We start from the raw sequence: 15,755 nt of genomic DNA on the forward strand, positions 1-15,755 counted from the left end.
CCACCGGGTTCAGGTTTTCGCCTGCGGAACATTCTGGAAAATAGGTAGAGCATTTATTTTCTGACTGCCGCTCTCTCAGTGTGTGACTGTTTTTTAAAAAACATTTGAAGAAACACAGTGGACTGTGTCGCACCCATATGGAAATGTGCCCCCACGGAAACATACACTGTAACAAATAATTATATAGCGAATTCCGTGATACTCAACCCACCAGGAAATAGCTCAGAAGAGCCTCCTGTGTCCTGCTCATCACAAACTCCTCCCTCCCCCAGGGTAAATAATATCCTGTTTTAGGAAAAACAAAAACTTGATTTTCCAGAGAGATGGATCCTTATTGCCACACGATGCATTTCTCAACACTGCGGAATTGACTGTGTCGAACCCCACGTTAATGCAATCTTGCCCTACAGATTATTTGCCGTGCGGCTGTTTTTTAGGAAAAATAAATTAAGCGGAGAAAAAGAACGTGGGGCCTCTGGGTTTCCTGGCCACGTTTCCTCGCTTGGAACCTCGTTCCCCTGCTGCAGGGTGGAGGCGACCGCCGGGGACTTTTCGCCAAGGCCTGCAGCTGGCCGCTGTAACCTGAGCCCAGCTTGGATGAGAGCGCTTCGCTTCTCCCTCCGCAGAATCCCAAGGTTTTGTGGTTATTCCAGAGAGGGAGAGAGAAAGAGCTCAGAACGGCCCCCCTGGGGACATAGGGCCCGTGGTAATGAAGCATGAGGCTGTATGTTAGATTCCTGTTCTGTGCAATGATATAAAATGTACAAACCAGACGCTGTGTCTTTTAAAACATCATCATTCCTTTTTTTTTTTTTGAAATATTTATTTTTGAGAAAGAGAGAAGTGGGGGAGGGGCAGAGAGAGGCAGAGAGCTGGATGCGGGACTTGAACTCACTAACCCTGAGATCATTACCTGAGCTGAAGCCAGACGCTTAACTGAGCCACCCAGGCGCCCTTAAAAAAAAAAAATCATAATTTCAAACAAATTAAGACCCACCTCTGAATGCAAACAACATAGAAAGTTAAGGGCACCGCCCCCCCCCCCCCCCACAAATGTCAGCTCTTCATTTGAAATGGCGAAGAACTGGAAAAAAGCCTGCAGGGGCGCCTGGGTGGTTCAGTTGGTTGAGTGTTCGACTTTGGCTTAGGTCATGATCTCGCGGTCCGTGAGTTCGAGCCCCGTCGTCGGGCTCTGTGCTGACAGCTCAGAGCCTGGAGCCTGCTTCCGATTCTGCGTCTCCCTCTCTCTCTCTCGGCACCCCCCCCCCCCTTGTACCCTGTCTCTCTCAAAATAAATAAATTAAATTATTTAATTTTTAATTTAATTTTAAATATTTAGTTATATTTAATTAAATTATTTAATTTAAAAAAGCTTGCAGATCCATCCATGGGGGGGAGCTAATGAACCAATCCATGGTAGGAAATGCATTTTATTGTGACCTAGGACCACACACAACACACACACACACACACACCCAAGCTTCCTAAAATACTATGTGAGATGAATACAGATATTGGTCTTCTGTTGTTTCATTTTACTTTTATTATTCTTATTTTTTAATATTTATTTCTTTTTGAGAGAGAGACAGAGAGAGAGAGCAGGGGACGGGCCGAGAAAGGGGGGGTGGACGGAGGATCCCAAGTGTGGGGCCTCGAACTCACGAACTGTGAGATCATGACCTGAGCTGAAGTCAGATGCTTAACCGACTGAGCCACGCAGGCGCCCCAACTTTTATTTTTTTTAAGGTTTACTGTTGAGGAGATGAGAGCGAGATACAGAGTGTGAACAGAGAGGGGAGGGGCAGAGAGAGAGAGGGACACACAGACTCTGAAGCAGACTCCAGGGCTCCAAGCTGTCAGCACATCACCCGACACGGGCTCAAACCCGACGAACCGCAAGATCATGACCTGAGCCAAGTCAGAGGCTTAACTGACTGAGCCACCCAGGCGCCCCCACTTTAAAAAAAAAATGGCAACAGAGGCGCCTGCGTGGCTCAGTCAGTTAAGCGTCCGACTCTCGATCTCAGGCTCGGGTCTTGATCTCAGGGTCATGAGTTCGAGTCCCCGCAATGGGCCCCCACGCTGGGCGTGATGTCTACTTAAAAAAACACGGCAATAAGTTCTCCGTGCAACGTGGCTTTGTGGGAGATTTGCATTCTCTTTCGGTTATTTTTTTTTTTTTTTGTCACTTCTTCATAACAGGCATACCTTGCTCTCTTTTTGGGTATTCTATAATCAGACAAAAATGCTATTCATACCTGCTTCCCTCCGCCCCCCTCAAATCAGGAAAAGACAAAAAAACCGGATGCTTGTCGCGAAGAACATTCGTATCGTTTCCTCTCCCCATCTTGGATAATAAATACCGGTGAAAACTGCCCCGTGCTGGCACATGCCAGGCCCCACGATTCCTACGCGTTGTCTCCAGAATCCCACAACGCCCCGTTGGACAGACAGAGGGACTGAGGCTCGGAGAGAATGGGGCGTGTGCTCAAAGTTTCACAACCTCTGACGTCCCGGAGCCCAGAGGCAAATCTGAGCCTTGAGCCGGTTGTCTTGGCCGTCACCTTAAACCTCCTCCCTGCTCGCATTTGTGTCTTTGGAGAATTTATGGCAATCCATCCAATGAAAAGAATCCCTGAGCCCTTTCTCTGTGGCCAGCCTGTGCTGGGGACACAGAGGCAACCAGTGACCGTCCTGGCCCTGCCCTCCGTGGGCTCACAGTCCAGTGGGGGAGCAGACCCATCCTCGACAGTGATGGCCCAGAGTGGGTAGAGATAAGACAAAGGAACCTATAGGGGACGCCGGACCCAGCTTGGGGGTGGTCAGGGAGGGCTTCCTGGAGGAGGAGGTACATAAGCTGAGGTCTGAAGGGCGAGGAGATGTGACCCGGGCCAAGAGTGACCAATGCTTTACAGAGAGAAGGCCCAAGGGGCTTCAAAAATTTACAGTAAATGTAAACGTCCAAGTCAAACAGTAGAAGAACATTCCAGAGCCTCTCCAGAACTACGCTAAGTAATCACATATTTGAGGCCTGGGCTTTGAGGCTTGGTCTCAGACTGGCGGGTGGTGGAACAGAGGAGCATCTCGATGAGAGCAGCTGTCTGTCTGTACCAGGCCCAGCCCTGCTTGGGCCGTTCTTCCTGTCTTCTCTGCTCAGTTCCAGAGCCAATGTCACCAGGCTGACTTTATTCCCTTTGTTTGGAGCCCAAGTCCCCAGTTAGGGGCACAGGAAGCCGGATAGATGCAGGTTCGAATCCTGCATCTATACAAACTACACAAACTGTACAAAGTGGATGTGTAGTCTCTGAGCCTCAGTATCCTCATCTATAGAATGGGTTCATAATCTCTATTCAGTCTCTGCAGACCAGGTTACACCTCTGCTCAGATGGCCAGTGGCTCCCGTGTTCCTCTGAGAAAAAGCCAAGTCCTCCCAAAGCCTACAAAACCCTGCTTTGTTCCCTGACTACCTCTCCCACCCTCGCCCCCTCCCTCGCTCTGCACCAGCCAGACGGTCTCCTCGCTGCTTCTTAAGCGTCTCACAATCTCCAGCCTCAGGGCCTTTGCACGGGCAGTTTCCCCCACCTGGAAAGCCCTTCCTGCACGCATCTCTAAAGCTCATTCTCTCGCTTCATTCGGGTGTCCATTTAAAGTCACCTCCTCAGGGCACCTGGGTGGCTCAGTCGGTTCAGCGTCCAACTTTGGCTCAGGTCATGATCTCGTGGTCCGTGGGTTTGAGCCCTGCATGGGGCTCTGTGCTGACAGCTCGGAGCCGGAGCCTGCTTCGCATTCTGTGTCTCCCTGTCCCTCTACCCCTCCCCACTCATGCTCTGTCTCTCTCGCTCTCTCAAAAATAAATAAACATAAAAAATTTTTTAAAAAAAGAAGTCAGCTCCTTAGAAAAGCCTTCTCTGACTACTCTGTTGAAAATAGACTTTCTTGTCACTCTCCACTGCCTCATACTTCTTCATGGCGCCTCTCATCCCCGGCATGACGTTCCATTTATTTGTTTATTGTTTGTCTCCTCCACTGAAGGCTCACGGCTGAATCCTCAGTGCCAGAACCATGTTTAAAAAAGAATAGCTGTCATGTTATATTACACTATCTGAATATATATATACTGATGATGGTGATGATGATGGTGATGATGAAGGTGATGATGATGGTGGTGATGATGGTGATGATGATGGTGACGATGATGATGATGGTTGATTGATCTGGATGATGGGTGATGATGATGGTGATGATTGTGATGATGGTGATGAGTGTGGTGATGATATGGTATGTGGTGGTGATGTGGTGGTGATGATGGTGTGATGACAGTGATGATGACAAGATGGCGACAATGATGGTGGATGGTGTGATGGTGTGATGATGGTGTGATGAGATGGTATGATTGTGGTGATGGTGATGATGGTCATGGTGATGGTGTGATGGGTGTGATGATGTGATGTGGTGTGATGTGATGATGGTGATGATGGTGGTGATGTGTGATGAGGTGGTGATGATGGTGTGATGATGGTGATGATGACTGATGTGACATGCTGGCGAGATGATGGTGATGGTGATGATGGTGATGATGGTGGTGATGATGGTGGTGATGATGGTGATGATGATGGTCGTGGTGATGATGATGGTGGTGATGATGGTGACGATGGTGATCATGATGATGGTGATGATGGTGATGATGATGGTGATGATGGTGATGGTGACGATGATGGTGACGATGATGGTGATGATGATGGTGATGGTGATTGGTGATGTGACGATGATAGTGACGATGATGGTGATGATGAGGGGAGATGATGGTGATGGTGATGATGGTGATGATGGTGTGATGGATGGTGATGATGATGATGGTGATGATGATGCTGGTGATAAATATTTCAAGAGCCCCTAGGGGCATTCAAGATCTCAGCCCATCCAAGATTTACCCTCCTAACTCAAGTCCTCCCTTTCTGCATCCTAGCCCACCCTGTAGCCAGGCCAACATTTTCCTAGAAGATGGCTCCTTGGCTCTTACCATCCAGCGATTTTTTTTTCCATTGGACTGTTAGGAGAGGGATGGAAGAATCCCTCTCGCCAGTTCACCAGGCTAAAAAATAAATGTTTGTGGTAAGGCCAGATACAATCGATGGAGTTTGTGAAAATGTCGTGTCTTGGGTGGAGCTGGTAGCCATCAATGGCACACTCTGTGCCTAGGGACCTAAGTGTAGGGAGAGGGCAGTAGAGAGAGGTCGATTGGACGTCTTCCGAGAATGGCCACCCACACACTCGTGACCATCTGGAGTGATGGCCTCGTTGACTGGCACTGGGAAAAAAAAAAAACCCTCCCAAGCAAAGGGAGGCAGGATTTTCTCCCCGTGGAGTTTACTATTCACCCGTCTACACTGATGAATAAGCGCCCCTTCGTTCTCGCTTTTTTCCCAGTGCTGCAGACACAGGCAACCTTCTCTCTTCTTTTTCCTCTTCTTCTTTTTTATTTTTTATTTTTAGTTTTTAATTTTATTTTAGAGAGAGAGAACATGCATGATCAGGGAGAGCAGAGAGAGAGAGAGAGAGAGAGAGAGAGAATCTTAAGCAGGCTCCATACTCAGCACAGAGCCCGACGCGGGCTCAATCCCACTATAGGAGATCATGACCTGAGCTGAAACCAAGACTCAGATGCTTAACTGACTGAGCCACCTAGACACCTCTCTTCTTTTTTTTTTTTTTAAAGAGCATCTCATCTCTGGCTTTAGTTAGAATTACAGTGATTGTCCAATGGCCCGCTCCATTTCCAACTCAGTGGACACATTCATTTTTTCACTTAACAAATAGTGATTAAACTCTCTCTGTGCAAACACTGTCTTTTGTACTCGAACGTAACAACGAACAAGAGAGAGAAGGTGTCTACCCTTGGTGGCTTTCGCCACGCGGACTACATTTTAGGTAGTGTAAGCCCCATCTTTAAACCACTTTGTTGGGGCGTGTTTTACGCAGCGAATGCTAACTGGTACAGTAATAAGCCAATGTACTGTGATAATGATTTTTGTGAGTGTGCATGAGGGGAAAACTACTTTTGTGGTTGTAGGTGGGGTCTGGTAAGACTTCTCAGAGGCAGTGACATTTGAAATGGCAGTGACTAGTTTGAAATGACAAGAAAGGAACCACACGAAAGGCACAGGAAACAGCAAGTGCAAACATCCTAAGGTAAGAAGTACAGAAGATCATGGCTGAGAAAGACCTAAGTGACCAGGAAATGCTTCCACTCTTAAGCAGAGGCAGTGGGTGGGGAAGCGTGCACCCAGGTGCTCATGCTGTTATTATTCATACCTTTCTTCATCGAATTAAATATTTGATAATGGCAGTGTTCTAAAATGATTCAGAATATTATTTGAATAGAGACCCAGTACATATTCATTTGGTTAACTATTTGAATAAATAAGGAGGGATGGGGGTGCCTACTCTTGTCAGTTACAATATAAATTTTACTTTTAAAAAGTCTATTTATTTTGAGAGGAGAGAGTGCAAGCGAGGGAGGGGCAGAGAGAGGGAGAGACAGAATCCCAAGCCGGCTCCAGGCTCTCAGCGGGAGCCCGACTCGGGCTCCAGCCCGTGAACCGTGAGATCATGGCCTGAGCAGAAATCAAGAGCCGGCCGCTTGACCAATTGGCCACGCAGGTGCCCCTTAACATTTTACCTCTTAAAAAGTTACAGGATGGAATACATTTTATAAGATTAGGATAAAACAATAAAATCATGGGGGGGGGTGTATGTCACTCTGTAAACCATGTTAGCAAAAAGAAAAAGAAAATCCCAAAGACAGAGGCACCTCTTCCCTTTTTTTTTTTTTTTGTATTTCTTAGGAAATTTAAATATATACATCAGCAGAGAACAGTAATAGTACCTCCAGCTGTACAATGATCAACTCAGGCCAATCTCATTTCATCTCTACCCTCCTACCCTCTCTTTTTTTTCTGGAGTATTGACAATAATTTTTTAAATTTTTTTTTCAAAACGTTTATTTTTTGGGACAGAGAGAGACAGAGCATGAACAGGGGAGAGCAGAGAGAGGGAGACACAGAATCGGAAACAGGCTCCAGGCTCTGAGCCATCAGCCCAGAGCCCGACGCGGGCTCGAACTCACGGACCGCAAGATCGTGACCTGCTGAAGTCGCGACGCTTACCGACTGCGCCACCCAGGCGCCCCCAACAATAATTTTTTAAGAGAGAGATTATGGCTATTTTCTTATCTATTTATTTTTAAACCTAGAACCATCGTGCATCTGGGCGGCTCAGTCGGTTGAGCGTCTGACTGCCTGCCACTCAGGTTATGAACTCCTGGTTCCGGGTTCGTGCCCCCCATTGGGCCTGCGCTGACAGCACGGTCTCTCTCTCTCTCTCTCTCTCTCCCTCGCTCTCTCGGCCCGCCCCCACTCATGCTGTCTCTGTCTCCCCAAAATAATAATAAACTTCAAAAATAATAAGTGAATAAATAAACCAAGGGCCCGGACACCAATAACACCCAAAGGTGAAACAGAGAGGAAGACGATGGAAAGGTGACCCCAGACCGAAGTGCAGAGATGGGTGGAAGGATTTGGGCTGCGGGGATGTGTTGTCATGGAAACCACAGCACCGGCTTCCGTCAAGAGCGCTTCAAAACTATTTTTAGATCTGCTGGTAATCAGGGCGGCTCCTTGCTGGAGAGAAATCAGTGGCTGACTCCACTTAATACACACACACACAGACCACACGCTCACCCACCCACGTACACACCCGCACACACACACACATATAATATATATACACGCACATGTATAATACACATCATTGTACATTTACAAATATATATATTTCCCTTTGATATGTATAAACAAGCTTAAAATTCTTCTCTTCAATATTTATCTTTTACTCTTTTGGAATGCCTAATTAACCCACAGCAATCTGCTTCTCGATTGATTCCTGATGGATACCGCCTACGCATCTGTGCCGTAAAGGATTACTCGGCAGGCCTGGGTTGTCCAAACCTGCACATCCCAAAGAACTGACTGGCTCTTGGGGCGCCTGGGTGGCTCAGTCGGTCACCTGTTTCCAATTCTTGATTTCAGCTCAGTCTTGATCTCACAGGTTCGTGGGGTCGAGCCCCGCATGGACTCTGCACTGACAGAGCGGAGCCTGCTCGAGATTCTCTCTCTCTCCCCTCTTCTCTCTGCCCCTCCACCCACCAAAATAAATAAATAAACTAAAAACAAATCATAGTTGCGAGATTCATCTATAATGTTGTGCGTAGTTGTAGATCAGTTTTCTAATCACTAGTATTCTATGGTGTGATCACGTCACAATTATCTATTCCTCTGTTGGGCATTGGATAGCTTCTAGATTCTACCTATTAGGAAGAGTGTTGCACCCACTGGTTCAACCGTCCCAGAACAAACTCCGGGTCGCTGGAAAGAGCCTAAAGAAGTTTGCTCACACTGGGGAGGCCCCTGAAACTCTTGCCGTTACAATAATAATACAGCTCACTCTGTTTAGGACCAAATACACATTTCAACAAATATCAAATAGCTGAGTATTTGGTCACAGGCAAAGATCGCCATTATAGAATAAACTTTAGGGAATTAGGAATAAATCTGAAATTGTATCAAAACTTTTAAATTTGAATCACAATTTTATTTTTTTAATTAAAAATTTTTAAATTTTATTTATTTTTGAAGGAGAGAGAGGACAGAGGGTGAGCAGGGGAGGGCAGAGAGCAAGGGAGACACAGAATCCGAAGCAGCTCCAGGCTCCGAGCTGTCAGCACAGAGCCCAACGCGGGGCTCGAACTCAAGAGCAGTGAGGTCATGACCTGAGCCAAAGTCAATGCTTAACCAGCTGAGCCACCCAGGCGCCCCTATTTTAAGATTGTTGCTCTGTTTTCTTTTCTTTTCTTTTTTAATGTTTATTTTTGAGAGAGAGGGGGAGAGAGAGAGCAAGAGTGGGAGAGGGGCAAAGGGAAAGGAAGACAGAATCCGAAGCAGGCTCCAGGCTCTGAGCTGTCAGCACAGATCTCGATGAGAAGCTCGAACTCACGAGCCGCAAGATCATGACCTGAGTGGAAATTGGACGCGTAACCGACTGAGCCACCCAGGCGCCCCATGTTTTCTTTATAGTAATGCTTTGTCAATTGTCATTGATTCTCGCCACATTCCACCTCTGCAGTATCTTCGAGTTATTGATTGCTGCCTAATAAGCAATCCTAAGACGTAGTGTGTCGAACAACTGTTTGCTTACACTCATTGACTCTCTGGGTCAGGAATTCACACAGGCTACAGCAGTGATGGCTTGTTTCTGCTACATGGTGGCTGGGTCTCCACCAGGAAAATGTCAATGGTTGGGGAGTGAGTCAAACGTTTGGGAGCTGGAGTCACCTAGAAGTTTCCTTACTCCCCTGTCTGGTGCCTGGGCTGCGATCAGTTGCAGGAGGGGCTAAGCTGGGAATTGTTGACTGGGGCACACACATGTGGCTTCTCCAGCTGGCTTGAGCTTCCTCACAACATGGAAGCCAGAGGAAAGTTGACTTTCCTCCTTGGAGCTCAGCGATCCAAGAATGAGTGTCCCAATGAACAAGGGAAAAGTTGCATGGCCCTTTAAACATAGCCTGAAAAGTCACATGGTTTTCCTTCCATGATACTCTTGGTTCAATCTTTTCCCTTTGACCACACTCTTTATTAGTCAAAGAATTTACAAGCCAGCTCAGATTCAGTAAGAAGGACAGAGATCACCACTTTTCCACAGGAACATCAAAGAATTATGGCCGTGTTTGAAAGCCGCTGCATGATGAAATACATTCATTCTTCAGTTGATTCATAGAACTCCAACAGGTAAAGTGCATGAGCTTTTCAAACTCTAGTTATAGCTTGAGTGTTTATTGGAATGTGATATTCAGATTTAACAATGTGAATGACGGGTCTTTTTTTTTTTTTTTTTGGCATGAAAACATCATGGGAACTGGGGCAATCACACACATACTGCTACATCAAGGTATCGATCCACCCAAGTCAGGGATGCTAGAGAAGTGGAACACGCATTTTGGCTATTTGGTCTTGCAAAGGTCATTCCAAAATGGGATTTAAATAGCATTCAAGTTGAATACTCAGGCCCAAACTGTACTTCAGTGCATGCATCACATATGATATCCCTTCCAGATCAGGGTGGTTTTTATTGATACTCCTTTGGGGAGAAGAGAAGGAGCTTGGAGCTCAATATGTCCGAGACTGCACAGCCAGTAAGCAGCATTCTAGATATTCAGCGAGGGCCCGACCAGGAAACAGCAGCTCTAAGAGTCACTGAGGAGTGTTTCATCAACTAACAACAAAGGTGCTGCCCCTGGGCAGCAAGTTGAGGAAACCAGCAAGGCAAGTGAGGCACTATATCCAGGCCTGCAGCGCACGTGTGGGCAGAAGCCGGGAGTTTCTAGAAGTTTCTGGATATTTCTGGAACCTGGGAACTGTACCGAAAGAGCTGGCAGGAGCTGTGGTTTTGTTAGAGGACCTCATGGGGCGTTAAGCTGCCCTTTCCTCTCGCCCTCTGATTTCTGGAGGCTCCCAGAGGGGAGGGGGGGGGTGAACCCAACAGGAAGGCGGAAGACAGAAGGCTAGTTGGTTGCCATGCTCAAGTCAGGGCATTCCACCTCCATCCCCGAGGCCCCCGTTGAATCGAAAAGGATGGAAAGAGTGCGTCTGGAGGAAAATCGGAGAATGCGCAGACCCCGGGTCGGTGAGCTGACCATCCGCTCTCCAGCCGGGCTCCCATCCCCAGCGCCCCTGCCAGCGGCGGCCGGTTGCCATGGCGACCGCGGGAGCCGCGCGGCCGGGCGGCGCGGGCGCAAGTGCGCAAGCGCGCGCTGCGACGCCGCCTGGGCTCCGCGCAGCTGCAGGGCTCGAGGCGCCGCGTGACCCGTCCGGGGCCGGAGCGGACGCCGGCCCCTCGGCCCTTTTCGCCGGGAACAGCCGGCCTGGGTGGCCCGAGCTGGCGCCTGGCGAGCGGCTGCCTCCCCGGCGGCCTGTCCTCACCGGCCCCCCTAGGCCGGGACGCGAGGCTGCAAGTCCCTGCCGGGCGGCCGCCACCCGCGGGGCGGGGCGCGGTTTTTCGGCCCGTCGCGGAACACGTGTGAGCACCCGGGGCCCGGTTTGGGGAGGAGGGACCTGGGAAGGCGCGAGGCCCGCCGGGAGGCCCGCCGCGCTGGGGGCAGCAGAGATCCCTGAGCCGGCCGTCTTCCGGGAACCTGACCTCCCTCTCCTGTCACTTTACAGGATCATATTTGGGGCCCCGCTGCAGCCCTCGTCCACCTTACAGACGGTTCGGTGCACGTGGGATTAGAGCCGCCAGGTGCCCGCCACCATGGCCATGAACCTTCTGGAGGACTGGTGCCGGGTATGGAAGTGGACATCCAAGGTCCCTGTTGGTCACGGGCATCCCAGAGGACTGTGGTCAAGCAGAGATTGAGGAGACCTTGCATGGGTCCTCTCCCCGCTGGGCCCGTACTTCGTGCTCAATAAGATTTTTCTGAGGGAAGAGAACGCCAAAGCTGCCCTAATTGAGGTGGGAGAGGGTGTGAGTCTCAGGGCCGTACCCCGGGAGTTCCCAGCAAGGGGGCGTCTGGAGATGTTTTGTAGAGACCCCACCCAGGATGCTGAGTTTTTAAAAAATCTGAATGAGTTCTTAGATGCCGAGGGGCGCACGTGGGAGGATGTGGTGCGTCTGCTCCAGCTGAGCCACCCCCCACGGCCCCAGAATCAGCGCCCGGAGAACTGGGCAGAAGCTTTGGGGGTGCTCCTGGGGGCAGTGGTGCAAATCGTCTTCTACATGGATGCCGAGATCCGCAGCCGCGAGGAAGTGAGGGCGCAAGAGGTGACTGATGCCCAGGCCGTAGCAGCTTCAGCTTCAGCGTCACGGAGGAAGGTCAAGAAGGAGCCAGGATGGGCTGCAGAAGTAGGCTCTGCTTTGAAGACGGAGAATCCCGGCAGCTGGCATGACATGGAAGACGAAGGTGACCCCCCCAAACCTCTGGTTCGCAGAGCTGGAGCTAAAAGTCGCTCCAGGAAAAGAAGCAGAAAAAAAACCCCAAGCAAGAGTCAGTGGCCTGGAAGAAACCCAAAGGCCACCATTCCAAGAGCTCAGCCGCCTTGGAGGATCCTGAGGCCAATGGCGCGGAAAACATGGAGGTCTCGGAAGCTATCAGGAGCAACAAAAAGCCCTGTGTGAAGCAGGAGGAGTCGACTTTGAAGAAGCCTGCGGGAAAATGTGCCTGGAAGGCTCCCAGCAAGCCGTCCCGTGATGCCCAGTCAGAAGCTGTGAGTCCTGGGGTTGCTTCGGAGTCAGACCAAGATGGCGGTCAGGAAGGCCCACCAAAGAAGAAGGCCGTGGGCTGGGCCTTGGCAAAGAGCCCTGCCCCCACGAGAAAGAAAAAGAAGGTAAGCTTGGGCCCTGTCTCTTACGTCCTTGTCGATTCGGAAGATGCCCAGAAAAACCGATGATGGCAAAGAAAGGGCCAGCCGCAAGAGAGGCATCAGTTCAGAAGGCCCTCCGAGGCCCACAGCCCGCGGAGTTGCCAGCCTCGACCTCACAGGGCCCAGAGGCCGACCCAGAATGCTCCCCTCGTGCCTCCAGCGGGGAGAACGACCACAGAAGCCATTTGGGGTGCGCCGACAAGTGGATGAGTGGGGAAGAGCCGGAGCACCGGGTGGGGGCAGGTCAGGGGTGCATGAGGAGGACCCCAGTGCGGTGGAAGAGGCAGATGAGGTGTTAGAGGGCGAGAGCCCTGACCTGCCTCCTAGGAGCCCCTGAAGGCCAACATGGGGACACCGGTGGGCAGGAGGTGGCCACGCAGATCCGCCACCTCTCCTTTGTCGGTGACCGTCGCTGTGGTAGTCTCCAGTCGTTCTGCCACTCCGTCTGACCCAGCTCCCTTAATAAAAACTCAGTGGTTTGGAGTGATAGTGATCAATGGGTCGTCAAGGTAGATGGCTTTGAAGGTGGAGTTTTCTGGAGGCCTGGTTGGGGGATAGGAATGTTCAAGCACTGAAAAGGACCAAGGAAGTGAGAAGAAAAAAAAAATTCCACAGGACACCCACTTCCCCTTTTGAGCTCTTCTAATCCACAGAACCCAGAAAGCTTTGATTTGGAGGACCACCCATAGCTGGTTAGTTGAAAGACGTCCAAGGAAGAAGTATCACATTGGGAACAAAGTTTTTTCTTATTGAGTGAACTTTTGACTCTTAAAGGACCCCGTTTGTAAAGATGTGGCTCTCAGAGGGGAAGTATCCGTGAGCTCTTAGGTGAGAGAGGTTAAGGGAGGGAGGTACATCGCTCTGCTCTTTTCTCTCTGCCACGCCTGCTTTTGCACCTCCCCTTGACTCACCTTCAGAGGTTAGAGGGTCACTAAGCAGATTGGGAAAATTCTAGAACATTTACCTTTACATACACCGGCGGGATCCCTGTTAACGTCCATCCGTGTTCTGCCTTTCTTCCTCATTCCCTGCTTTCTGGATGGCCAGCCAACCTCTGCGTGCAGGGTCTGGCATATTCTCCCACCTTCTCTGTGTTTCCATCATGGGTAAATTAAGCTGAGATCGTCCAAGCGGACCTGCCTGCCTTGCTCCTGCTGGTTTTCAGCTTCCGTCCTCCAGTTAACTAGCCAGAGGGTGAGAAGGTCCCAAGAGTTAGTTTTGGGGGACTTAGGCCTTGACGTACTTGAGCTTTAGATTCTGTTAATAAAAGTGGTATTTGGATTCCCGTTTAGCGTCTGGCCGTCTCAGGACGCCCATGGGGAGAGGGGGTGATCGGTAGGGAAGGACTCAGGTGCTTCTGGCTTCCCAGCCCCTAATTCCATCCAGCGCCACCAAACTCTGTGTCCTTGGGGCTAAAGACCCTCCTCACGTTGAAATCAGAGAGGGAAAAAATTCTTAAAAACTTGGCTGTTAATTTCTGTCATCCGAATAGACCAACATTCCTTGTCTCCCGTGTGTGTGTGGTGTGTGTGTAGGGGGAGGGGTGGGGTACCTGACACCATTGGTTTTTAAATAGTGTCCTGGGAGGCCCAAAGCATGCTCGAAGATGTAATCCAAACCTTTTTTTTTCATGTATTTAATTTATTTATTTAATTTTTATTTTTTTGAAAGAGTGTGCACCCATGCGGAGGAGGGGGAGGGACAGAGGCAGAGAGATTCTTAAGCAGGCTCCACGCCCGGCGCAGAGCCCTATCTCACAACCGTGAGATCATGACCTGAGCTGAAATCAAGTCGTCAGATGCCCAACCAACTGAGCCATCCAGGCTCCCCCATGTGTTGGGAAAAGAAAGAAAAAAAAAGGTTCTTGCTTCGGCAACACATATACTTAAAAAAAAAAAAAAAAGCTGGAACTTAAACAGTCGTAAGCCAAACCAGTCACATAGGAGACTATCAGAATATTACCTTGTGTTCATAAGTGAACTTGACTTTGTACAGATCTCCCATGAGTTGTTTTCTCCCATCCGTTTGCGTATAATTGAACTTGTAAACGTGGCGGCTGAGAAAGGTCGGAGGTGGGAGAGATTCAGTCACCTGCATGCCCTGTGACGATGTAACCCTCCGGAAGAAGTTTCCCTTTGTAATTCACACGCTCCTGTTAACTTTAGTTGTGTGGTAGCACATCCGTGTATTTGCCTAATATTGTCACGCGGTTTTGCCCTTTCTGTGTTCAGGGGCGTCCCTTCTGTTTTTGTGATGGAGAATGTGAGCACTCGTTAGACGTTGTTAGCAATTCCGCTTTGAAAAAATTTCTTCGTAACAGTTAATTTCAAAATCCTGGAGGAGTCTAACTGAAGGTGCAGGGGGGGGGGGGAAAGAACCCAGCTTCTATCTGCGGCCCTTCTGCCGTGTGCCTCGAGGCTTTCCTTGGGTTTGTGCAGAACCGAACACAGGTGCACTTGCTCTCGAGCTGGGAAAGCCTGTGACTCTCCAGCACCCAGTTTCAAGGGCAGGTCCATTAAGGGCTCCATTGTGTTAACAGATCGACACCATGATGGGTAAATGTAAACATGTATGGTACAAAATAAAGTTTAGCAAATTAGCTGTTGGCTCTCTTGTAGGCTATGTCCTGGCTTATTTGAGAACAGGGTTCCCCACCCCCACCCCCATCACCACTGAACTACACACAGCGGCCCAGCCTGGCACGAGCTGTCGTCAGTCCTGCGAGGGTTGTCAGTTTTCCATGACAGAAGATGCCACCGAGGTGTCCTTTCTGCGCTATACCCTTCCACCGACGCGAAAGGATGTCCCGCAGATCTTGGGGGTTTCCAGAAGTTTCGAAAACAGGTAACTGGTGACATGAATTTGTGTGAACATGTTAGTGTGTTTTGAAAAGCGGCCGGAAGATGAAAACCCTTCCCTCCCCTCCCTTCAGACAGAGGCAGGTTTTCAGCTTAAAAATTCAGTTTCTCTCTGCCCAACGCCCTCCCCTGCCAGGGCTTCCTGAACCAGGGTGGCGGCTGCATCAGTCACCTGGGGTCTCTGTGAAAAGTACCATTCCTGGGCCCCACCTGCTGATCTGGGGTCGCTTGGAGGTGGCATTTGTGCTGGGAACCTGTATCCTCAGCAACTTCTGAGAATTCTCATGCACACCCAGCGGAGCGGCTGGTGGAGAGCTCTGGACGGAGAAGTTTGCGCTTGAGGAAAGGGAAGGATCCTTCAGGGGCAAGGTTGGGGGTTTCTGAAAGGTGAAGGGAAGGGTCAGGGAGGGAAGATGCACAGGAGACC

General features: G+C 49.8%; 1 protein-coding gene across 1 annotated transcript; it reads left to right on the top strand.

Moving 5' to 3' along the window:
* The first annotated feature begins 11,069 nt into the window (after window positions 1-11,069).
* PNMA8A (PNMA family member 8A) lies at window positions 11,070-13,910 on the top strand. The gene is given in 8 exon segments (XM_030299595.1): window positions 11,070-11,130; window positions 11,274-11,389; window positions 11,392-11,409; window positions 11,412-11,480; window positions 11,483-12,061; window positions 12,064-12,480; window positions 12,483-12,719; window positions 12,722-13,910. Coding segments are annotated over 7 exon segments (1,434 nt in total). The 5' UTR covers window positions 11,070-11,130; window positions 11,274-11,361; the 3' UTR covers window positions 12,808-13,910.
* The last annotated feature ends 1,845 nt before the right edge of the window (window positions 13,911-15,755 follow it).

This window comes from Lynx canadensis, chromosome E2 (assembly GCF_007474595.2).
Source record: "Lynx canadensis isolate LIC74 chromosome E2, mLynCan4.pri.v2, whole genome shotgun sequence".
Classification (NCBI taxonomy): Eukaryota; Metazoa; Chordata; class Mammalia; order Carnivora; family Felidae; genus Lynx; species Lynx canadensis.